Source organism: Plectrocnemia conspersa, unplaced genomic scaffold (genome assembly GCF_051122295.1).
Source record: "Plectrocnemia conspersa isolate PC_06_02 unplaced genomic scaffold, ASM5112229v1 ptg000012l, whole genome shotgun sequence".
Classification (NCBI taxonomy): Eukaryota; Metazoa; Arthropoda; class Insecta; order Trichoptera; family Polycentropodidae; genus Plectrocnemia; species Plectrocnemia conspersa.
The window spans coordinates 4,345,828-4,370,755 of record NW_028277176.1 but is presented as its reverse complement, the minus strand read 5'-3'; the positions used below and the strand labels follow the sequence as shown (position 1 = coordinate 4,370,755).

At 29.5% G+C, this 24,928-nt stretch overlaps 5 protein-coding genes and 1 long non-coding RNA gene across 14 annotated transcripts; 4 read left to right on the top strand and 2 right to left on the bottom strand.

Moving 5' to 3' along the window:
• The first annotated feature begins 909 nt into the window (after positions 1–909).
• Positions 910–2,444, top strand: LOC148227992 (retinol dehydrogenase 11-like). The gene is made up of 6 exons (XM_088200913.1): positions 910–1,127; positions 1,193–1,323; positions 1,400–1,598; positions 1,659–1,844; positions 1,910–2,019; positions 2,079–2,444. Exons 1-6 carry the CDS (start codon positions 956–958, stop codon positions 2,271–2,273), a joined length of 993 nt encoding a protein of 330 aa, XP_088057039.1. The 5' UTR covers positions 910–955; the 3' UTR covers positions 2,274–2,444.
• Positions 2,445–4,281: 1,837 nt separating this feature from the next.
• Positions 4,282–6,244, top strand: LOC148227991 (uncharacterized). 8 transcript variants are annotated; one of them, XM_088200892.1, is made up of 5 exons: positions 4,282–4,381; positions 4,460–4,524; positions 4,585–4,660; positions 4,719–4,784; positions 4,855–6,244. In XM_088200892.1, the coding sequence occupies exons 1-5, from the start codon at positions 4,354–4,356 to the stop codon at positions 4,887–4,889; spliced, it is 270 nt and encodes an 89-aa protein (XP_088057018.1). In that variant the 5' UTR covers positions 4,282–4,353; the 3' UTR covers positions 4,890–6,244. The 8 variants fall into 8 exon arrangements, with proteins under 8 accessions (XP_088057018.1, XP_088057017.1, XP_088057010.1 ...); XM_088200891.1 differs by having other exon boundaries at positions 4,451–4,524; XM_088200884.1 differs by having other exon boundaries at positions 4,451–4,524; positions 4,719–4,798.
• Positions 6,245–7,812: 1,568 nt separating this feature from the next.
• EMC4 (ER membrane protein complex subunit 4) lies at positions 7,813–8,554 on the top strand. The gene is made up of 2 exons (XM_088200927.1): positions 7,813–7,994; positions 8,062–8,554. Exons 1-2 carry the CDS (start codon positions 7,936–7,938, stop codon positions 8,522–8,524), a joined length of 522 nt encoding a protein of 173 aa, XP_088057053.1. The 5' UTR covers positions 7,813–7,935; the 3' UTR covers positions 8,525–8,554.
• LOC148227988 (uncharacterized) lies at positions 8,546–11,249 on the bottom strand. Its single transcript, XM_088200930.1, has 3 exons — positions 11,156–11,249; positions 10,306–10,359; positions 8,546–8,909 (listed from the first exon to the last, which is right to left on the bottom strand). The coding sequence occupies exons 1-3, from the start codon at positions 11,228–11,230 to the stop codon at positions 8,811–8,813; spliced, it is 228 nt and encodes a 75-aa protein (XP_088057056.1). The 5' UTR covers positions 11,231–11,249; the 3' UTR covers positions 8,546–8,810.
• LOC148227989 (uncharacterized) lies at positions 8,813–9,095 on the top strand. Its single transcript, XR_015811768.1, has 2 exons — positions 8,813–8,945; positions 9,013–9,095. It is a non-coding gene; the product is annotated as an uncharacterized LOC148227989 (long non-coding RNA).
• A 1,913-nt stretch (positions 11,250–13,162) lies between the features above and the next one.
• Zip71B (Zinc/iron regulated transporter-related protein 71B) lies at positions 13,163–18,704 on the bottom strand. 2 transcript variants are annotated; one of them, XM_088200883.1, is made up of 4 exons: positions 18,469–18,704; positions 14,512–14,659; positions 14,258–14,446; positions 13,163–14,187 (listed from the first exon to the last, which is right to left on the bottom strand). In XM_088200883.1, exons 1-4 carry the CDS (start codon positions 18,616–18,618, stop codon positions 13,310–13,312), a joined length of 1,365 nt encoding a protein of 454 aa, XP_088057009.1. In that variant the 5' UTR covers positions 18,619–18,704; the 3' UTR covers positions 13,163–13,309. The 2 variants fall into 2 exon arrangements, with proteins under 2 accessions (XP_088057009.1, XP_088057008.1); XM_088200882.1 differs by having other exon boundaries at positions 14,258–14,449; positions 18,469–18,702.
• Positions 18,705–24,928: the final 6,224 nt, after the last annotated feature.

The following is a 24,928-nucleotide window of genomic DNA, read 5'->3' as shown; positions in this document are numbered from 1 at the left end:
TTTTTAATTTCTATCTAGAAGATCAGAATTAATTAATCATAGATTAGATTTATCTGAGTTTTCCTCGTTTTTCATGACACATATATTGATTGTGAGCTGTAAAAGTAGTAAATAATTATTCAAATAGATGTCAATGATTTACAGACTTGGATTTCAGTATGGTGTGTCACTATTTATTTAGTGGTTGTTGATTGTGTTGACCTTGTTGTAATGCATTGGGCTAACGCTCATGTTGCAACAAAAAATTTACAGTAACTTATTAAATTGATAGATAAATAAAATAATAGGTGTGGTGTTTCTAGATTTTAACGGGTATTTGTAATAATGTATAATATAAAAAATAATATTAAATGTATATGGATTAAGAAGTCAAGTGTTAAAAAGATTTAAGGCTCTAAAAATGGTCCTCTAGAAAGCTATAATAATTGTTTGGCTAAACAAAACGTGAATGAAATCGGAATTTTGGAATTCCCAAAAATTTTGCACATAAATTTTTATAGTTTTTTTGCATAAATTTTTATAGTTTTTTCAATTTACATCATGTGTGAGAGATCGGAATTTGTGATTATTACATATATAAAATTCTGATGATTCATCACAGATTAGCTTTTCTTAGATTTTCCTAATCTTATAGGTAAATATTGAGACAGATTATTAAAAAAATCAAGCTTGGACATGTGCATAGTTGAATATATTGATTGTAAGCTGTAATGATAGTAAATAATTAATAAAATATGTGCCATCTATTTACAGACATTGAATATTGTCTGACGTCTTACATTGTTGATTTTGAATATCAATTGTTATAACGAAGATTTACAATAAATAAATAGACATGTGAACATTGCTTTATAACTGACTAACTTCTTGCAAACGCAAAAAATCTTACGTATTTCACACATATGCGGTAATATTATTTTGTACGATTCGTTGATCGGTTGTATCGTGAAATCGAATGATCAGTCGACCTAAGAATATGTTTGCATCAATAATATGCTCTCCTTGTTTCGGGAGTATATTAGGAATGCTGGTTTTAATTAAACTTTGGATGAAACTAACATCAGGTAGGTTTAAGGGAGATGTACAAATGCTCAACACTACAGCAGTTGTCACTGGCGCTAATTCTGGTACATGCTATTTTTAGCAAATTAATTTTAATTAAACACATTTTATTAATAATATGATCTTATAGGAATTGGAGTAGAAGTGGCTAAAGATTTTGCACGTCGTGGAGCTAAAGTTGTGATGGTATGTCGTGATATGAAAAAGGCAGAACGAGTCAGAGAGGACATTATCAAGGAAACGAAAAATACCAATATATCTGTGCATATTAAATCTATATGTTCGAATTGAATAACTGAGATAAACGATCTATGTATATAACAAATCTCATTTTCAGCTGAAACATGTTGATTTTGCTTCACTCGCAAGTGTAAGAAAGTGTGCCAAAGAAATCTTAGCTGAAGAATCTTCGATCCAAATTTTATTGAACAACGCCGGTATATTAGTACAATCTTCAAAAAATACAGAAGATGGAGTTGAAAGTATGATGCAAATAAATCACTTTGGGCCTTTCTTATTCACTAACTTACTTCTTGGTTAGTAATAAATATGATCATGTCATTGTAATATCAATTAATTTAACTTAAGTTAAATAGGTCGCCTCAAAGAATCAGCACCTAGTCGTATAGTAAATGTCGTTTCTGATGCTAACGGAATGGCCAAGATCGACGTTAAGCATCCAGATTTGAGTAGCTCAAAGAGCTTGGTAGTAGTTTATGGAACATCTAAACTTTGCAGCTCATTGGCGACTGTTCATTTGGCTGATAAGCTACTCGACACCGGTAACTATACTACTACATTACATATAATTCGTGTAATACATTTATTTACTTTTCTTACTTATTAGGTGTCACTGTAACTGCTGTGATTCCCGGTCAGGTACATTCTGATATAACCAGAAATATGAATGCCTTAATGAGAATACCGTGGAAGTTTATTTGCAAATACTTGCTCAAGGTACCGCTGCATAATATATTGTAGTTCGAATATGTTTTAAATATATTTATATGTTATAGAGTTCGGAAGAAGGTGCTCAAACATTAATATATGCGTGCATTTCACCAGATATTGCAAACGTAACAGGAAAACATTATAAAGATTGCGCACTGTGTTCCGATTCAAAAATTACTATGGACAAAGACTTTGCGAAAAAAGTTTGGGACCATAGCGAGAAAGTAGTCAATTTAACCGCTGGCGAGAAATTCTATTGAATTATAAATATATTCAAGAAAACGTTTGAATCACGTTACTAAATGTAGGTATATATGAATAATATGGCCTTCGTGTTTTGTTTTTATGGTAGTCATTAAATTTATTCTTAGTTTTACTTTGTAAAAAATATGAATAAATAATGTTTTTTATATGTTCAAAGACAATAAAAAGTTTCTCATTTACTCATTAATTCATTTCATCTTTCGACTCGATAAGAGTATCTTTTTTGATGATTTACATGGTATTATCTACTTATCAAAGACAAGATTATTATATAATAATACAAATCATAGATGTAATGGTCTGCTCGCAGCATTGCGACATAAAATTGATTATGGGTCAAATAAATAAATTTATAGACGTGGCTAATAAAATTTGTTCAGTTTTTCATAATCAACTTCATTTCATAACTCATAACTACCAACATTATAAAGTTAGTTTGTGATGAAAAGTATTGTCAAAAGATTTAGTATCCACCTGACTTACTAAAATCCAAGTTTACGTCAATATCCACGTTGTATCCATTGATAGTCCCGAATGAGTATACTTAAACCGTACGACCTTGCTTTAAAAAAACAAGAATCTGTGTGAAATATTTGATATTTGTATTATACAGATACGAAAAGTCTGGTTCTGGCCCAAATCGGCATTGGTTAAAGGATCTTTGGCAACGGGATGGTGACGGGTGGCAATTAGACACAGATTGAGCCGCTGCAGTAATATTTTATTAACGATAAATAGTTATTTACATGGTGAAAAAAAGCGCGCGACGACGAGCGTCCGAGCACCCGAACCGAGGGCTGCCAGTCAAGAGAATAACTGTCACGCCAGTGTTACTAGAGTGCGATAATGATGGTTTTGGCCATAATGAAATATATATAAATATAAACAGGCCCCACAAATCAAAGACTGGAAGATGTGTTTGACCTTCCCCGTGGTCGTTTCTGGTGAGTGAAAATCACTGAAATCGTTTACTAGAAATTCAAACTGATTTTTGAAACATATTTTGCCAACTTTAACCTTTCTTTTTCTTAAAAAAACGAAGGTTTTAACGAACGCATCATATGATGCGCATGGCGTAAGAGAGTCGATTTAGTTGCGCATGATATGATACGCGTGGCGTAGAAAGGGATAAAATATTTTGTATCCTATTTTTATTTATTTTTTAATATGTTGGCTTAAGCTTGCGTCCGAACTATCTGAAGGTAACCAGACGTCATAATTTGAGGATGATGATCCTCTTCAAAAATGTTCTCATTTGTCTTTCTTTTATCCTTCTTTTGTAATTTTTTATTCTGATTTTGTCTAAATGTGCACTTGGTTTAATTAGTGTCAAGGCCGCGCCTACCATACATCCGCACATTTGATAATATTTGCTAAAAGAATAAATTTGTCTTCATTCTTGTGAAACTATGACATGTTTATATCTAGATTTTATAATTTCATTCCCTAGAATTAGAAGTAATATATTACTTAGTGATAAGAAACATCAATACACCGTCGAGGTTTATCCAAAAATTATATTTCACAATTTTTTATTAGTTTTGCAAAATTATTATTTTATAAGACTTATAAGATAAGCTTGGCCAATTTTGTGATATTTGTTGTAAAATCTGAATAATTAAAAATTAATTTATTCACAGAAAAAATATTTCCTCTTACCCATATTCCGACACATGTACGTATGTACCATGCGATTTAACAATATCTGAAAAATAACGACAATTAGTAAAGTAGCAAATTACTGATTCTTATAAAATACTCCTGATTTTTTATTTTTTCAAAGGCGGTCAACTTCCTAAGGTATTTCAACAAATTATAGTTCATAGAATAAATGGAATAAAATGGTATTACAATGTAATTTCACTAAAAGGTGCAGTTAGTATTAGCTAGTTAATTTGAGTTTTTTACTAAATATGTTTTTGTTTTAAAATATTTTATTTATTTTTATGTAAAATTATTATTTAGCGGTGTGTAAATGCGTTCTGCTTAAAAATGTGTATATTTAGACCAAAAAATAAAAAAATGTATAGTGCGCTGTCACTTCTAGTGGCGATTGTTTGACTACAAATCGTTACAATGGCTTTTCCTTTTCATATTAAAACAGGCATGTCAATAATAAGAAAATAAAGTAGTTTGAAACATACTGTATAATATATATTATAATATACAACAGAGTTTTTAGAACCAGGAGTTGAAAACAAGGATGAAACATTTAATTACTTTCAAACAATTGAACCTAAACTTGAGGTAAAATATATTACTATGTGCTATGTAATATAAAAGTATTTAAAATAACTTTTTTTCAAGTACAAAGATATAAAAACTGAAGTTGACTGCACTAAAAAATATAATACTGGAGAATTAGATGACAACTTTGAAATCGGTTAGAAACATATTTGTACATTATTATATTTGAATTACCAGATAACTTTGCTTTTCAGAAACACATGATGTAAAAGATGTACTAACTACAAATACTGGCAATGTTAATATTTTATCTTGCCAAAGTTCGTATGTTCAAGTAAGTTGATTAAATTATTATGATTTTATCATAATAGTTATACTCTTATTTTTTAGAAACAAGAAAAAGGAGATTATATACTTTCCGGTGAAGTATTTGAGAATAAAAATGGTGAACCTTCATGGACCAATAAATCCTGTAATAATATGTTGAACGATTTCGATTCTCGCATTTGCGAAAAAACATTCCAAACTAATGATACTCTTTCATCAAAAGTGCAAAACGTTGGTACTGATTCCGATGCGTTTCCGTGTAAACTTTGTGGAAAAGCTTTCGAAACTGATAAAAAACTCTATCGGCATTTAGATATACATACAGATTCTGCTATTTATAATTGTACTATATGTACAAAAACATTCAAGACTAGAAGTTATCTCACACGTCATATAAGAAATGTTCATACTATTATTTCTTATTTCTTTGAATGCCAAATATGTGAAAAAGCATTTAAAACTGGAGGTATGCGTTCGCGGCATATGCGCATTCATACTAGTTCCTATGACTTTAACTGTGACGAATGTGGACTATCGTTCAAGTCTAAGGAGTATCTTTCGAGACATAAGAATATTCATAGCGATTCTGGTAACTTTGAATGCGATATATGTGGAAAATCATTTAAACTTAAAAAATCTCTACAAACACACACCAATATTCATAAAGAATCTTGTGATTTCAAATGTGACGATTGTGGAAAAGTATTCAAAACTAACGGCTATCTTTCAATACATATGAAATATATGCACAGTAACTCTTCAGGCTACGAATGTGACAAATGTGGTAAAAAATTTAAGTCTAAATCTTATCTTTCAAGGCATATCGTCATGCATGATGATCTTTATATATTTGAATGTGACATATGCGGAACAGTATTCAAGTCTAAAGATCAACTCGCAATCCATAAAAATATTCACATTAATTCTTATGATTTTGAATGTATTGTATGTAAAAAAACTTTTAAAACTAAAATTTACCTCTCACGTCATATGAAAAATGTTCATACTGTTAGTTCATTTGAATGCCAACAATGTGGTAAAACATTTAAATTGATAAAAAATCTTAAAAAGCATATGGAAACCCACTAAATATTTGAGTACATATATTTTTTCTTTGTACTTGATGGTAACTTGACCCTACACTTTATAGGATATATCCATCTGTTACAAAATTTGCTTTGTTGCACTCTAGGTTCTTGTTGAAAATATGAAAGTAAAAGATGTAAAGCTAAAACAAATACATCACTGCAGTTATTTTAATGCATTATGCTATCACAATGCAAACAGAACATCTATATGTTTAATAACTATAATATTTTTCCGCCGGAATGCACTAAGAAAAAAACAAAAGTACAAGCAAGATATATGTACAATATAAAAATGACAAATTCGACAATTAATATGTAAAATTTATATTTGTATATATTTTTATTAATAAACAACTTACACTGTATCATTATTTTTATTAAAAATTAAGAGACCAATAGATAAAAAAGAAACACGCATAAATGGTCACACAATCCAAAGAATGGCCACAGTATGCATAGCGTCCTCTCCGGTGTCAGGTTAATAATCAGCATAGATACAATTTAATTTTGCTGTCGGGGCCATATTTTTCATGCTTTGCGTTCTTCCCGTCTTTTTCGTAAAATTGTTTAATTTGTTTCGTTTTGGCTTGTCCACTGATGATATTTTTTGTGTCCTCTTCAGGTACATACACTTTAGAAACCCCTTTAAGTTTTACTCATTGTTACAAGGAATATAATCCCGCCTGTTAAATATTTGTAAATAGAAAATATGTTTAAAACTTGTTTTGTTTCGGATGCACGGAAGAAAGTTCAGTTCCTTTAGTTGTGATATTGTTATTAAATATTACTATACAATGTATATTATTGGAACTCTGGACATCATTTCAGCATTTTTAGAGGTAGGGGGACAAAAGTTTGTCATTCAGTGATCGTGCTTTTTATATTAATGTTATAGTGAATGTATATTTTTCAGTGAAGCTATATTTTCATTAGTAGATATATTTTTCTACTAGCGAAAATATAATTTAACTGATAGGCGCAGTGAAATTATATCCTGTTCTAAAATTATTATAAAACTTTATTTGACAATTGCGAAACGTCTATTTGTTGTTCAAAACCAAATATAACTTACACGAATTAACCAAACTCAACATGAAAGTTCTAAAATTAATTACAGTTTTAGAACTGCGAGAGCCTAGATTTGTTATGGTCAAAAAGTGGTCGGCACTTGAGTAGCACTGGCGTGACGGTTATTCTCTCGACTGGCAATCTTCCGCGCATTCTCGCGTCCACTGTAAAGCTTCCTCCACACTCTCTGGAAGTAGGCCATGGTTGGGCAAGGACGGAAAATATAATGTGTTAATTCGGGGCTACTTCGGTCGAGCTCGGGTCTGCCCGCTCTAATGTCTCGGCGACCTCGACCGTATTCGGTAGACCTTTGGTTCGGTAACTTCCAGAGAGTGTAGAGGAAGCATAACAATGTAAACACCTCAAATAATTCAATAATACATTACTGCAGCGGTTCAATCTGTGTCTAATTGCCACCCGTCGCTAAAGAACTTTTATTATGTCACTATGAGAGTATTGGTCAAAATATATTCAAACCGAATTTTGGTCAAGCGGAGAGCGCAAAAACAATTATCACTTCGCAGAAGACAAAAATTCACGTCAAAGGCAATAAAATCGTGTCTGCGCTAAGTTTTGGCCATAATAAATCTAAATAAATACATATATAAATAAGCCCCTTACCGTATATTAATCATCATATTTTATTTTATTATGGAGCAATATTTAATCACAATGATAACTAAAAGTAACGTGAAAAAACTGAAGTTACATCCCTGTTGCATCAATAGCTCTCTTGTTTTTTCCTGAGTTTATTTTAGCTCGTAATCATATTAATTTGTATAGGTCGCTGTTTTACTAAATGTGAGTTTTAAAATAATATTTTAAATTTTTTTGCTTCGAAAAGCATAATACATTACCATGAGGTATATTTTTTTGCAGTGGCAACATTTTCCAGTTCATTTCTTCTGTCAACCTGAATTGACAATTCGGGACGAGTTTTTTCGCATTTATTAACTTAATTTGAACGCTTTGAAGAGCGATAATAAAAATGAGTACACCAAAAGCTACAATGCGAAAGTTTAAATGGTCTTTGGATATGAACCAAAAGTAAGTCGAATCAGTTATCTAAGTCATGTATTATATTATTTATTGATATTGATTTGAAATATTCCAGAAATAAGAATGTTAGCTCTGAATGCGCATCTCCACCCGGCTACAATCCATCAGCAGCTCAAAGTCACACAGAAAAATCCGGAGAGAACGACGCTTCTCACCTGATAATCAAAAAGCTATGGGACGTCGCGCTAGGACCTCTTAAACAAGTCCCTATGAATCTGTTCATCATGTACATGGCCGGCAACTCCATCTCCATCTTTCCCATCATGATGGTCGGAATGTTGATCGTCAGACCCGTAAAAGCCCTCTTCACCACCCAAAGCACGTTCAAAATGATCGAGGGATCTCACGCCTTATGCCAGAAGCTCGTTTATTTACTCGGCAACGTTGTAAACATATTACTGGCTTTGTACAAGTGTCAGAGTATGGGTTTGTTACCCACTCATTCCAGCGACTGGCTCTTCTTCGTCGAACCTCAAATTCGAATAGAATATTACGGCGGAGGAGTTTCGCTCTTGTAGTTCGTAATTAATAAACAAATATAAATTGTATTAATTTATTCTTATTTATCACTAAACATTTTTATTTAATTTCATATAAACTACATTTGTATTTTGTAAAATTAAATCTGTACAAGATGGAAGCGTAAATTAATAAATGTATTAAAAAAAATATCATTTCATTTTAATCGAATCAAATATGTTTAAAATAGTATATACAAAATATAATGATTGAATGTCAATTATAAAATTATCAAAGAAAGAAAATATCAAAAATTGCTAGATTGTAATAATTAAGATTCTATGTTTATTCTTCTTTTTTCTTGTCTTTGACTGTTGCTAGTTGAGCTTCGACGGCTTCTTTTATTCTCTCTACCAGCTTTCCGGGATCGTCCATTTTCGGCACCTGAAATTTGATTATGGTAAATTTAAATTTTCAATAGTCATCGTTTTTTGCTTTCGTATGTCATTCGTTATTAACTCTAATTTTACACGAGAGAAAAAAATAGTTATTTAAGAGTAACTGTTGCTATGTTTTAACCTCTTAAAGATATTATTTATTATGTAAATAAAACATCAATTATATTAAAATACACAGACTTTTTTGAACTCATTATTGGTTATATAAACACTGACAAATAATATATTATACCATTAGGTTGCAAAGAAAATAATTGTGACTGTAACGCCAATCTGTTTCTCAGAACGGCATAAAAACTGCTTTGGTAAGTGATAAAAATCTGAGAAACCCCTTCTCTCCACCAGACGCCAGAGATATCAAGGATTCGAGCCACGGGTCCGGCATTGACAGTTTAGAAATATAAGTACCATTAGAATTGACATCAGTAAAACTCCAGGATTGGAGCTTATAAATCTTGATATACGTTTTTAGCAGCATTTGGGTTATTGAAGACCTTGCTGTATAAAATTTTGTTTAATTATTAAATAACTATGGATGAGGTAGTATTTCATAGCTCAGCTCGGTCAAATTTTGGAGTTAATCATACACATTGTCGTGCAACGGAATAAATCTTTTGATTGATTGGACTAGACGTCACAGTTCTAGGTACATTTTGACGAATTCTTGACAATTAACTTTCAGTTGTAATAATAGTTTCGCATGGTTTTCTTTCGGCAAAATGCCAATCATTGTGCAGACTGCTTTCTATTGTCGTAGAGGATCTACAGTTCAAACCGAATTTTGATCAATAGGAGGGCGCAAAAACAATTATCACTTTTCAGAAGTTAAAAGCAATAAAATCGTGTCAACGCCGTCACAGTGGGAATGCTCGTTACCGAGGGTTCCCACTAAATAAATTATTTAATAATAAAAAAATAATAAATGTGTTTATCCGTATATGTAAAAATAGATATACATATACTAATGTAAAAAGCGAACAATAACTATTCCTAAAAAACACGTTCTGCATTCCGGTAAATGTTTTCCCTTTTTCAAGTTTATACCAAATAGATGTACTTTGTTGCACTCTTATAAGAATTCCGTCTATATGGCAAATCAAGTTATCTGTCTTCAGTGGTCTCACCCTAAGTTTTCCAATGGAAACTTTATGGTGAGACCACTGTTAATTTTCGGAAATGAATGTTTCCGAAAACTTGTTGTTAAAAAATATAATATCGGTTGTAAAGAACGAGAAATGACGAATATATATAATATTTATAGTTAATTTCCCCAATCAAATTTCATGTACTGTGCTTTTAGTTCATATTTTAGGCATCATAGTGTAAGAGTTAAAAATGTGATGAAATTATTACTCAAACCAATTGTAACGAAAATATTATACCTCATAGTTTTGAGCTGCGTAAATTCCTGTGTAGACACCGGATGCGAATATAAACTGTAGAGTGCAAAATAAATAGATGTAATATAAATAATTATTGTAATATTAACAAAATTAATTAGATTTAAACTTTTAAAGATATTTTCATTATTCTTCTAAACTCTTTAAACAAATAAATCACACATAAAAATATAATAATTAGTAAGCTAAATGTAACAATATCTATTTATTTGATTAAAAAATAGTCAATGTTAAATTATTACATAATTATATAATGCTTAGGCATTTGAGCCACTATTAATGACAAAAATGAAATATATATTAGCTTACTTAAATATAACATAAACAATATAGTGTTTCTTTTTGATATTTTTAATATGAATTACTTACACGTGATCCGATTTCATATATTAATTGCCATAATTTTTTATTGATAAGCAGTGAAAAGTTAAAGTAACTGGTTATATAACCGATTTCAACCACAATGTGGCTTAAAATAAATTTATAATATTATTTCATATTGTTAAAATATGAATGACATCAGAACGAGCTAAGCATATCAACGCAGTTAACCTAAGTTTTTATTGAATGCAATAATCATAATGACATTTCGTATGTATTCAATTATACATATGTGGAATAATATGTTCATTAGCTACTTTACTTATGTTTTTAAACTTAATTAATATATTAAAAAATAATTTTAATAAATTTTATCTCATAGTTTGATATACATCTTTGATAAAAAATAAAGATAAATGAAATTTCAATAATGACCATAAATCTAAAAGTGATTTATTTTTATTTATTAAATATAAAGTGGTTTATTCATTATAAAGTATAGAGTAAATACCAATCCTTTCAACATCGTGTCCTTGTAATCCCAACCGGAGTCTACACTGACGTAAAGTGATGTTCCATATTCCATATTCCAAACACCTGTCAATTGGGTTACTATTGTAACGAAGCACAAAAACACTATTTATTTTTGCTAGTTTTGACTACAAATCTTTTGTGAAAAAAAATTCTAAAATCATCAGCTTAAATATTTTACTTTTTTCTTATTAAAATAAAAAATATTTCACTATCAATTGTATATCTACTATTTTTATCAGTGTATCTAATGAAAATATTGTGGGGCCAATTTATATATTTATTTATTTATTCTTTATGAGCAAAACTTGGTGACACTCTAATAACAATGGCGTGATGGCGGTGGAGGGCAGCACATTCTTTGGCGGAATTCGTCCGCTGAACATTGAATTCACATTGTTTTGAAGTTTACCATACAATTGTTTTCGCCGGTGTTTTTCAGCGTTGATCTACTATTTTTTAGGTCATAAATGCGCAAATTTATAGAATAATTATAATACAATCTACACTATGTAGCTTTTGTATTTTACTATAAATTTTAAAATGCGCGTAGTCAATATTAATTATCATAAATTTGAAAATAATTTGCAAAATATAATTGATGGTAAAGTTGTATTGATGTATGGTATTTAAATGTGTTGATAATATGTAGAAAGGAGAGGGGGGGGGGAGCAACTCAGTTTTGCCCGGGGCGCTAAATAATCTAGGGCTGGTTCTAGTAAAATCTGATTTATATATGAGATCTAATTTATTTATATTAACTAATCTTTACTAATCGATCGGAAATATAATTATATAATAATCACTAGTTATAAATTACCAGGCACGATAAAAATTAAAAAATCGAACCCAAAGAATAGGGCACTGTCTTATTCCACTGGTATATACTACCATAATTCTTTGAGTCTTTGAGATAACAAGAGATAGAGGGGGGGGGGGTTTCATTTCGCCCCTTAAAATGAATTATATTTTGATTAGTTAATTTGTATAGTATCTACGGTGGGGACCCTATTTATTTATTCATTCATTATTGCCAACGCTAGACGGCGGCGGACAGCAACACATTCTTTGGCGGACCGCGGCAGGAAGATGACAACCAACGGTGCTTCGTCCGTCGATTACTCACATTATAATAAAATAACATGTGTCTAAATAGTTTTTAATAAATATACTATTGCATCTAATTGCCACCCGGCACCATTCATCTGTCAAATAACAAATTTTTTTGTTACAACTTCTTTAATAATTGAAGCAAATTATATTTGCATTGTGTTTTTCTCAAAAGCTGGTCATTTATTTGTGAAATACTCGATTAAGTAATAAGGCGAGCAAAAATACACTTTTTGCTTTTTTCAAATAGTGTTAATCCACAGACAAAGTGGGGGAAATATTCCCTTTTATTACATACATGCAAGGAATGTGTGAAAAAAAATATACAAGGCTAGTAAAAATATAAGTTTTTATTTTTTTACTTGAGTAAGAACACTAGTTTCCGCTAAGTTACTATGTGTCAGTCATACCAACAGTGTGTGTAATCAATGTTAATTTTGAGTTACCAATTTATATTATTAGTTTAGTGCTATTTTTAAATACATTTTTTTAGCTTTTTTAACTGTTATTTTTATTATTTTTACCTTATAAAAATTTTTGAGGCGGAAACTTGATTTTATATTGCTTCGACTATATTAAAAAATGATAAAAAATACATATGCATCTAAAAATATTTTTCTTTATATTTTGATATTTATAATTTTGTTTTTATTGATCTCTGTTTGCACGCAGGCGACTCACCTATTGGAAACGTCCTTGCCCATATGTTTTCCCAGCAATAGTCGTCAGCGGAGTTTGGTTATTCACAACTTGCGAATAATTCACGTGCGCGAATATAAGTCATTTTTTCGGTTACATTATATTCTCACTTCATATGTATTATTACAATAAAAATATGATTTAATAATATATACATATTTATAATTAATATATCGAATTAATAAATTACAATTAATTTAGACTATATTATCACAGAAATAACGATGTACAAAATTTCGACCTAAAATAAGTATCTATACTATAATATACACGTATGAATATTAAATATATTCTACAACAAATATATCATTCGGAATTAAGAACATTATTTTTGTAGTAGGGATACTAGCGAATCTTCGTACAGAGCTATACTCAACATCAACATGTACCCTAAAACAATACCTAATACTGACAATAAAAATATTGGGAAAGTTTTCTTTCCATTGTTAATCTCCGGGACAAGATCTACTAAAGCGATATACAAGAATGTTCCCGCTGTGGCTGCATAAATCCACTGAGATGAAGATTTGTGTCCTTCTCCTAGCCAAAGACCTATCGCAGCACCGATGAAGCTGATGATGGACGACAGAACGTTGCAGCAGATGGCTTTTTTTATTGTCATTCCAGATCTCAGCAGAACGGCAAAATCGCCTAATTCGTGCGGAAGCTCATGGCAAAATACTGCTAAAGCTGTAGCAAAGCCAGTCACTAAATCTGTACTAAATGCAGCACCGATTGCCAGTCCATCGGTTAGATTGTGAAGAGTGTCGCCTAATATTACCATCAATGCGACTGGAGTTAATGGCTTGCCTTTTTTCTTAGGCGCTGGTAGCATTTCGTCAATTTCAAAGACTTCCACTTCTCCTTTATTGCTATAATGACCGTGCGTGTGTCCATGGGAGCCATGATCTCCTCTAAACATTGCCATGAGAGTTTCTACCATATAAAATACAAGTACTGCCACTAAAGCAGCTGTGCATTTGAATATAGAATCGTTGTGATCATGACCATGTCCAGAATTTTCAGCTAAAGCATGTGGCAACAGATGCATTAAAGCATCTCCGCACAAAGTACCGATGGCGATAGCAACTAAAAAATGAAGAATGTGGTCGAAGAATATGGAATGTAGGACTGGCATTATGGCTACTCCCAACAGTCCGGTGGCACTTATAATCAGTATGCAGAGTCCAGTGTAGAGCCAAGCTGAAATTAAAGATTGTATTTAACCTCAGTGAATAATGAAAGTCTGCTCAAAGAGCACTCGATTGCTTACCTATGTGTGACTCGTCGTTGTCTTTCTGATAAGGCTCAATTTCATAACACAATCTCAAATCAAGTTGATAAACGATAGCTGGACACAAATGCATGAATGTGTTTGGGTCTATTGTTATTCTTTGCTGATTTTCCAGGCCATATATCTTGAGCATATCGTGCGGTGATAGGCAATCCTTGATGTTGGAATCTACTGTAAAAAATATGTTTAATGTGAGTTTATTTTGAAAAAATGTATTATAAATTATGATATACCTTGAGGTGGCTCTCCATGTCTTTTGTGTCTGTGTGCAGCATCGTGGAATTCAGAAAACGTTCCGTTTATCTTGTGAAGAGATAGTTCATGGGGTTCGTGAAACACTCTTCCTCCCAATCCCAAGCTGTCCAATAGGTGTTCGAATCCCTTAATGAAATAAAATATTAAGTAGTTAACTAAAGCTGACAGTCACTTGAAAATAAGATTATTTAATTAGCTGCGTAAGGAAAAAAGTTTATGATTTCTGATATTTCTGAAAAACTATACGGGCGTTATCTATGAGCCGTGTGCGGCTCGCGAGCCGTACTTTGTCGTCTCATCTAAGACTGTATTTGCTGTGTAATAAAACGTCTTAGCTCCTTCTTTAATGTAAAATATTCCTTCGCTTCAATAAAAAATACGTATATTCATCATTAACATCACAAATCAATAGAGAACACAATGGTTAAAAATATCTAATTAAATTATCTCAGAAAACAGTACTACTCAGACTTTCTCATGTCAAAATAGTCTGAAGAAAGACAAGCTCTATTTTTTTATCTAATATAATTTTCATTTTAATTTAAAAACACACTATTAATAATTTTCTATACATTTTTTTTACACGAAAAAAAATCAAGGTATATGATTTTTTTGCTTCAATTAAATAAAAAAATGCTAATTTATAATTTTTCGCGCAGTATGAAATTTTTAGATATTTTACTTACAAATTGTCATTTAACTTAGGAAGGTGCGAATATTTATTTGCCTTCAAAATATTCTTAAAATTAACGCTAACAAAAATAGGTTTAAAACCGTAACTACTTATCTTATTTTGTGTTACATATATATATATAATACCTAGTCAGTGTCTTTTTATTGAACTCTATTTGAGTATATATTAATAATTAAACTAATGAGGGAGTTCAAAGTCAAGAAGAAAAACAATCAGCTAGATGATATAAATAAACAACAACAAAAAGTTGTACAAAATGACATAATAAAGTACAAATATCAAGAGGTGAATAATGCATTTCTAAAGAACAATGAGTAAAACATGGAGAAGATAAACTAAAATAAGGAGATAAACTCTTACAAATATTAATAAATTTAATGTTACACAAAGTTATAATCCTGTATACTCGGCTAGTATATATTATATATAATATAAAATGCGTATCTTTTTTTTGAGATTATTATTAAGATAACTGCGACTTAGAAGACAAACTCATTTGTACACATGTTAAATAAATTTAAACAGATTCCATGAAAGGATGTCGAAATAATGGAATATCCATAACAATTTTAAATTATGACTTAGATAAGATACACACACATGAACTTACATATAATTACGGTTTATCATTAAATTTAATTAAGAATGAATGAAATTAAGTTATCGTTGTTTGTTGATATGGGACATTTAAACTTAATAATTTTAATTAATTATCAAATAAATAAATCAATAAAATTAGCCTTGAAGCTCATCGTGTAGTTCAGAGTGTAAACAAGGTGAATAAGTAGTTACATCCTATCAAATTTAAAAATAGGTCGTTGTTAGAGTATCTGGATCGTATCTGAAAATAGATCTACGTTTTCGTCTTATTCGCACTTTAATGGTTAATTAATGCACATTTAAGATTTGTATGAATTATACAATAAAGTTATCAATAAACTAAAATATATCACATAATAACCATTGAAAAGTTAAACTTTAAAACTAAAATGATATAGACGAATCTAATTTTTATGCTTCTTGTTTAAGAATTACGTTCAATTGAACACTACATTACAATACGCTCGATACTTATTCATGATATTCTATTATAATATATTGATAGCGAATGATGCAATAATATAATTTATTTTATTTTATTTACTACTGCCCTATATAATTTTATATTAATTATACAATCGCAAGGTTAGGATTGAGTGGGATTAAAATTATGTATTTAATAAAATTTTAGGAATGAATAATACTCATTTATACTATTAAGGAAATCGTAGATAATGCTTTATTTATGACTTAGTTAAACCAATATTTATGATTAGAAAATCTAAGTATTGTTCATACTGACACATGATAAATACAAGCATTGTGTAGAAATTAAATATTGATTGACGATGAAAAACTCGTAATGTTTAATTAAATAGTATACAATAATAGATAAATTGTAATATTGCAATTGTGATACACTTACTGTGTAATTAAGAATTATGTCCATCCATAATATTTGCATATATCATTTAATAAAAATACTAAATAATAAAATATTCATAAAATACTACTATGACATTGTTGCATATAAATGTCGCATATTGATAGGTATTTAATTGGGATTATATATATTCAAGTATAACAGGTATGCAATTTGTGTTATAGATTCATTGACGCGTTTATAATACAATTATATTATGTATAATATACAGGTAAATTAGCTGATTTTAATATTTTTTTTTATATAAATAAGTTTAGATTTAAATTTTTTTGTTCAAATATTGACAAAATTTTAAAATATAATCATAATAAAAAAAAATTGTAAGCTCAGTATATTAATCTGTATTTTGGCAAAATAATAAATATTAAATAAATGTTTGTATATCAATAAAATAAAAGCAACCGATAATCTAATTTTTTCCCCTGATTTTTTAAAATCATAGAAATAGTTTATTGCATTAAAAATCAACGTTAATAAATAAACTGGAAAAATATATTTCTATCTATAAAAAAAACCCAAAAAAATCAAGTATATTTTCCAACCAAATTACTGGAAATTTTCTGATAATAACCTAATTTAAATCGAAGTTTATTTAAAAACATTTTAATATACTCATAACTAGCAATAAACAAGTATTTTTATATATTCTTATAATCTTTGCTGAAACATCATATAAAAATTCAAATTTTCCAAAAAATTGCTTTCCAAAATCATCAAACTCCCCCCCCCCCCCCAATCTAAATATTTTGATATTTTATATTCTTTAATTTACAATATTTTAATTATAAAACATTGTATATTATATTTTATGTAACTAACTGTCGGTCTCTCACTGTCGTGAGGTACCGCAGCTAGTTTTATATAATTATGTCTAATCAGATGAACCACATAAGCACTGACTTAGATGAGCGGAAAAATGGTTTGTAAAAACAAAACCTTTAGATAAGAAAAGATATTTTAATAAGCATAACACTTGGGAGACGAATGTTTTTTTATTTTCATTAAAAAAGTGTTTATTTTAATAGCATATTAAACTTCATTAGTGGGTTAGTAAGTACAATTTCATTTATCATATAATTTATGGCTTTGTTATGCCGAAAAAATATGGTGTTATTTTACGATCTCAATAAAGACGCTTGCATATTTTTCTCTTAACAAACATTCCATAGATAACAGCAATATTAGTATAGATTTTTATGGGTAGATACTACAGAACCCGTTGTTAAGCATCAGAGGTCAAAAAAGGTAGATTTTATCCATCCCGTGGATTACCATCAGTGAACGTAACGGGCAGGAACTACATGACTTTTCGGTTAAGTGTTCATTAGAAATGTTGATGAACGATTTATTTTGATTTTTGAACTATTGGTAGTTTTTTTAATTATATGCCTGTTCTATTATCATAATCACGTGTTAAAATATATTATTATAATAATAAATACAGTTTAGTTCCTCTTTTATTCGAACTAATTACTAATATTGCATTGTCTTTAAAAAATAAGATGATATCATATCTTTCTAGATTCACATTTTTTAATAAATAAAGTGTAAGTTAGTCAACTAAATATAAAGGACAAAAAGCTGCGCGTTATTTATTAAAGTGGTTCTTTTAACAGGCAAAATTTGATATCAGATACTTTTCAATTTGAAAACGCCTAATTATAGATCAGTTTTAAGAATGTATTGATACTCTGGAATGTTCTTGTTTATTTCACATCCACATCGTGCAATTTTTAACCAGTGTTTATTTACATTTACCTCAAAGTTAATTTCTCCACCGTCGCCATACTTTTTGAAGATCTCGTTGAGGAAATACTTGTCCGGCGGGTCCCTAGCACTGTTGCACTCTGTTACACCACCGACAAAGAACAGGATCACGAAAATAAACCAAGTGTTATTGTTATCCATCTCGCATGAGAGACAGTAGTATGCATGGACGCGCGCTAGCAGTCTGACGCCTCAGGGTTGACTGATTGTGAATCGAGTGGAATTTGTAAATATATGTCGTCGATCTAATATTTTAACTGCCCAAAGATTAACTGAGCAGAGATAAGATTTTGATTGCACGATTGTATTCCAGGTACTTATAAACAACGAGGTCTAGTGTGAATTTATATGTGTATATAACCTGCGTGATTTTTACGATTTGCACCGGTGCAGGTGAGGCTGCAGATTAATAACAACCTCAATTAACATTTTTGAAAACCACTGATATAAGCAGTGCCGGTGTAAAATGCAAATTACCGGGCGTTTAGATATTATTTTATATAAAAAATATTTAAATTTTTATTAAAAAATAGTGACTTAAGACGTAAGATAACTTTAATGATAATATATTATATAATCAAAGCGTTGAGGTGGTTCTCTAAACAAATCTAAAAATAATATATTTTTTTAAATTAATGCAACAAAATGCCGAATGATAATATATATTAGGACTATCTTTCAGTTAAACAGCGGATTTTGGAAAAGCAGACTTTCCGCTGCGCGGCCAAATACAATCGCTATTTTATTTAAATAAAAAAGCGGTTTTAAACAAAATATTTACTCACACGTAAATGATTTGACCTAAACCTCAATAAAAAAGTAGGACACTTGAATTGGAATTATGTAATAAAGAAATTAATATTCTAGTGTAAATTTAACCTAACCTAACCATAATTTACATACCATGACTATTGAATTAAAACAAGAAGTGCCGCAAAGATTGTAACATGAAGATTTAAAAGTGTTATAATAAAATTGATAATACAGTAAATATTGCACGACTATCTTCCTTCAAAGTTTTGAACAAAGCATCGTCATATAATTTTTGGCATTTTGACAATCTTAAAAAAAACTTTAAAATTTTCGTTGTACTGCAGAATAAGCTGCAGCATATTCTTCTAAAAATATATTCTCTTATGGTAAGCTTATTATTTTTGTAAGAGGTGCTGAAAGACAAGGCTACACTGCCAAAAAATAAGGTAAATTAAACGCTAAGCCAATATTCTCAATTTGTTTTCAAAAGTCAGTGAACACAAACAAACACGTAGAGATTAAAATAAATAAAACAATAGTAAAAAGGGATGAAAATAAGAATCTCGTCAACTGTACGCCGAGAACAACAAACTAATGCCACCCTGTGTACCTACACATAACAGTTCCTCTCTCAGTACGACCGACCAATCACATAGCAGCAGTTAAAGAGCTCGTGTCGATGTTCTTGCCTACTTAATATTATTATACATTTATTTTGTACTACAATTTTATTATTATATGTCATAATCGATCATTTTTTATTTAAAAACAATACAACAGTTTATAAATCTCTAGCATTAGATTAGTATTTTTTAAATTAAATTATAATTTAATTAAAAAAGTACTAACATAATCCTAAATATTTATAAATTGTTGTATTTTTTTAAAAATAAAAAACGATTTAAAAAATTCATAATATATATGCTATGAATACTTTAAAAGTATTATACTTTAACACATTACAGTCCGTTCACGCGTTTTCGCGTGACAACGAACTTTGCGGTTGGTCCGCTGAGGGTTAATAATAATAAATTAAGCTCGTAACTTAATACCGCGTGAACATTATATAGAATTGAACTTTTATCTAAAGATTTTAATATATGTATATAAATATATATTTCTATAACGTAAAAACAATACCACGTTTTATTTAAAATTCTGCAGAAATAGCGGATCGTAATGTAATAAAAACTATCAACAAAAAGAATTAAAATTATTAATACAGATTAAAATATTACTATAATACATATTTATTTAGAACATACAGTCCTATTCTATCTAACCTAACCTAAAAATACTCTCTTGAAAAATTATATCATAACTTTGTATCTCTCCTAAAGACTATTTTTTATATCAATATCCAAGCAAAATGTAGAAAAAATGTTTAAAAATAATGCCATTTGCCCTCCCCCCCCTTATTTTTTTACCAGAAAAAAACATGTTTTTAAATGAAATACTATGAATTTTAATGAAATCGATATATTAAAAAAACGATTATTGACTGGTCAATTTTTGCCCCCCCCCCCTTGAAAAAGCTTAGATGACGTCCCTGATTCTAAACCAGAAATTTTTGGGTTATCCCTAAAAAAATATATAACCGAAAATATTTTTTTACATTTGTCATTTCAGTGAAATCATATTGGAATACATTTTCTCTGGGAGATATATATTTTTATTAGTGAAAATATAATTTATTTATATTTTCACTAATAAAAATGTATAGATATTACAGTGAATGTGTTTTTTTCAGTAAATTTATACTTTCGCATTACAAGTCCAAATAAATTTTAACTAAGAGATATATATTTCTACCAGCGAAAATATAATTTAACTTATGCAACTCTAAAATGTCTATGAAACTCAATTTAATAGTTGCGAAACGTACATTTGCACGTTCAAACCCAAACCTAACCTACACGAACTTACCAAACCTAATTTGCCCTAATGAAAGTTTTAAAACGAATTACGCTTTAAGAACTTTCATTAGGTCAAGGGCAAAATACAAACTAATCCATCTTAACTTTCAGGGCAAAATAAGCGGAAGAAGAAGTACAGATAGATACGCATCTTGCATATTACATTTTGCTATTACACCGTGTTTCAAAAATATGATAGCAATGTATATTCAAACCAAATTTTGATCAATAGTAGGGCGCAAAAACATTTAGTCTCACTTCTCAGAAGTCGAAAATTTACGTCAAAAGCAATAAAATTGTGTTGGCGCCACGCTTGGCAACGAGCGTTCCCACTTTTTAATGTTCCCACATTTTGAGTGTAGAAAGTATTTTTTTTATTATTTCTTCGATCAATTTATTTGTTTTTATTTTATTCATTTCAAATGTAACTCATTCAAGACAAAGTCAATTATTTACTTCTCAAGAGCTCTTTAACTTTATAAAAGTATTATTTAATATTTGTTGTTAGCAGACTTGGCAATAACCAGCCGATTAACCAATTCAATTCAATAACCGTACCGTACCGGACATGTTCGTTAAATGAATGTTTTCAAAGGATCATATATTGCCATTAAATGCGTGATTTAAGTTTTTCAATTTAATCAAAGATAATAACAATAATCAATACTTATCTACCTAGGAAATTACCTAAAATAATCTGTGTAAGTCATAACTGTAATTGTTTATATATTTACAATACTTTTAGATTTTAACCGATATCTTATGATGTTAAAATTTCATAAAATTGTATGTTACATATGCAACATATGTGTAGCCAGAAACATCTAGAAATGATGAACTTTTTAAAATTTACTGTTGATCATTTCAAGATAATGGTTGTTATCACTAAACAACAATATTTATTTTATTATAGCTAAATAGCTTCAATGGAATCATTTCCTATATAAATACATTGTTTTATTATGTAACTATAAGTTGTTGAGTAATGTTGTAAATCAAAAGTAAAGATACTTTAAAAAGACGAAATTTTATTATAAAACAAGGTTATCTTATCTGAAATATAACTTTATAATCTGTTCGAATTAAAATTTAACTGTATTATTCCCAATTAAATTAAAATACCCCCGAGCATTTAAATTTTAGATTAACTATAAAAACTATGTACACGTGCGCTTAGTCATCATATTTTTTTCAACAGATTACATATCATTTATAACACCGCAATGGCCAGTGTTTTTTGAATTTTGTGTATGTAATAATATATAGTTTTAATATATGTTGTCGGGCAACTAAGCTTTTATTACTTTTACATACATATTTTATTGCCAATTAGATTACTAGTATGCTAGTTATTATATAATATATAAGAATAGTTCGACCTCAATTCTATTCTAGTGTTATTATGTATTAATCAACGAGTAAACATTTTCAAGTGTTTGATCAGAACAATTGTTTTTTTTTATTCCATCCAACATCCAATTTGTTGTTCGTTGAACTCGATTATATCAAATGTGAGTCGGCAAGATTGTTTTATTTTTTTAATGCAAGTAAACAATTAATAATAATTTATTAAATACATATATCAGCAAATGTTGTTATCAAAATTATATTGTCCCATTTTAATTATTGCACAATAATATTAGATATGTTTAGTAAGTAAGGTAATATGATGCTGCAAAAATTACAAAGTAGGATATTGAGAATATTTTTAAATAAAAATAGATTTACTAGTTGTAGAAGTATGATTGATAAATTGGAATGGTTGAATGTTCAATAAATATTGAAGACAAATGTTTTAGTATTTATATATAAGTTAAAAAATAATATGTTTCTAGAATATTTTAATAAGTATTTAATAATAAATAAAGATGTACATATATTTAATACTAGAAATAGAGATAGTTATGTATAAGAAAACGAGTACGGCCAGGGGAATAATGTACGGAGGTGTGAATTTGTATAATAATATTCATAGGACAATCCACTAAAATAAAAATATAGCGGGTTTTCTAAATTAAATAAAGAAACACTTAGTGTAGTGTTTGCTTAAAATTTGTTTAGTGTAAAAATTTGCTATATAAGATTAAAAAAAATAATAAATAAATAAAAAAATGCTGTAATGAAACAAATTTTATGATTGTGAATCAATCAGAATAAATATGAATCAAAGGTAAGAAATATAACTAGCCATTATTGAGAAAAAATATTATTTTAATTAAGTTCATGGTATTCAATAAAAATTATTTCATAAGCCACTTTGATATTCTGTATGTCTGCTTTTTGATATACCTTTCTTTATTGTGTTTGATATCAAAACGATATGGCAAACAACGCGAAAGTTTACACAAATGTACGAAAAGTGCGTGCAGCGGCCGCGTACACTTACACGCACTCAGAAAACAAAATTAGAATTTCACTGACAGCTCCTTGATGAGCAAAGTTTTAGCAAACTGAAACTTTTTAAAACAATGGCAAAAATTTAAGTCTCATTTTCAACATCTACAATATTGTAAATAGAAAATTTAACTGCACGACTAATTGCAACGTTTTGTAGTGAAGTCATTACACAAATACTAAGTAACATTAAAAAGTGGTTATAGGATAATAAATTAAATGTAAAAGTTCATACGACAAAAGTAATATTATAAACTATAAATCTGTAAGTTATGTGATAATTTAAAAATAAGATTATAATTTTGATTTGCTTGATAGATTCAAATATCTAGTAGGTGTAATCATTGATAGTAAATTAGGGTTGATTGTATGGTTTACAAATAAAAAAAGTGATAAAAATAGTTAAAATGCCAAAAAATTCAAAAATCAAGTAGATTTATGTATAAAATTATAAATTTTAGGTTTCTTTCTTTTACATTTTAATTTATATAGCCGCTAGTTTAAAATGGGATGTCGAATCCGACGAACTTTTTAGAAAAATACATATATAAACATTTTGATCTCATTAAAATAAAGAATATTTACGATTATTAAAGTTGAGAAATAGTTTTATTATAATTAAAAGTTATACTAATACGGTGATGTACACTCAGTGTACATGTAGTGATTTAATATTGGAAAAACACGACCTTGCATACATGGAAGGCTGTCTTAACAGTACTCGAAGGACAATAAACTGAAACACTAGGCTGCTTTACTAGCTGTGTTTTATTTTTAAAAACAATCGATCAAGTCCACCGAATAACTCGAGACATAGTACAAGCTCTAGAAGAAAAGAAAGTCTGCTCGGCTGTCTTTCTCGACTAGTATTCGACTAGGTCTAGCATGACGGACTGAACCACAAAATTCGAAAAGCCCTTACGATTGCTGTATATTGAAATTATACCTTGAAGATCGCTACTTTTAAATTAAACAAAAAGACAACTATTCAGAAATTAAGAAGATCTACGCTGGTCTACGCTACCTCAGGGAAGTGAATTGGGCCTACTCGTCTACCTTCTCTATGCCAATGATCTACCAGAAGTTTCTACCAACAGCAACATTTGCCGATGATACGGCAATTTTAGCAACTGGGAGAAACAATGTAGAATCAATAAAAAAAACTAAACACCTCAATCTCCGAAATTTAAAAATGGACCGTTGAATGGAAAATCATTAGTAGATTTTATTAGATGCGCACCTCTTAATTTCAGATAAATGTACTGGCTTATTGGTTTACATTCGCCGATGTCTGTTGAAAACAAGCTACTTCTGTACAAGCAAGCTGGTTTCGACTTATGGCATCCAGCTGTAGGGCTGTGCCAGTAAAATGAATCGAGAGGTGATTC

Bases quoted from the DNA above. Each gene is read 5' to 3' on its own strand.
- LOC148227992 (XM_088200913.1), top strand. From the start codon at position 956: ATGATCAGTCGACCTAAGAATATGTTTGCATCAATAATATGCTCTCCT. The intron at 1,128-1,192 runs GTACATGCTATT...ATGATCTTATAG, and splicing joins TGTCACTGGCGCTAATTCTG to GAATTGGAGTAGAAGTGGCT. The intron at 2,020-2,078 runs GTACCGCTGCAT...TATATGTTATAG, and splicing joins TTTGCAAATACTTGCTCAAG to AGTTCGGAAGAAGGTGCTCA.
- LOC148227991 (XM_088200884.1), top strand. From the start codon at position 4,354: ATGGCTTTTCCTTTTCATATTAAAACAG. The intron at 4,382-4,450 runs GCATGTCAATAA...AATATACAACAG, and splicing joins TCCTTTTCATATTAAAACAG to AGTTTTTAGAACCAGGAGTT. The intron at 4,661-4,718 runs GTTAGAAACATA...TTTGCTTTTCAG, and splicing joins AGATGACAACTTTGAAATCG to AAACACATGATGTAAAAGAT.
- EMC4 (XM_088200927.1), top strand. From the start codon at position 7,936: ATGAGTACACCAAAAGCTACAATGCGAAAGTTTAAATGGTCTTTGGAT. The intron at 7,995-8,061 runs GTAAGTCGAATC...GAAATATTCCAG, and splicing joins TCTTTGGATATGAACCAAAA to AAATAAGAATGTTAGCTCTG.
- LOC148227988 (XM_088200930.1), bottom strand. From the start codon at position 11,230: ATGGAATATGGAACATCACTTTACGTCAGTGTAGACTCCGGTTGGGAT. The intron at 10,360-11,155 runs GTATTTACTCTA...TGCACTCTACAG, and splicing joins ACACGATGTTGAAAGGATTG to TTTATATTCGCATCCGGTGT. The intron at 8,910-10,305 runs GTATAATATTTT...ATCAAATTTCAG, and splicing joins ACGCAGCTCAAAACTATGAG to GTGCCGAAAATGGACGATCC.
- Zip71B (XM_088200882.1), bottom strand. From the start codon at position 18,618: ATGGATAACAATAACACTTGGTTTATTTTCGTGATCCTGTTCTTTGTC. The intron at 14,660-18,468 runs GTAAATGTAAAT...TATTTCATTAAG, and splicing joins GTGGAGAAATTAACTTTGAG to GGATTCGAACACCTATTGGA. The intron at 14,450-14,511 runs GTATATCATAAT...TATTTTTTACAG, and splicing joins ACATGGAGAGCCACCTCAAG to TAGATTCCAACATCAAGGAT.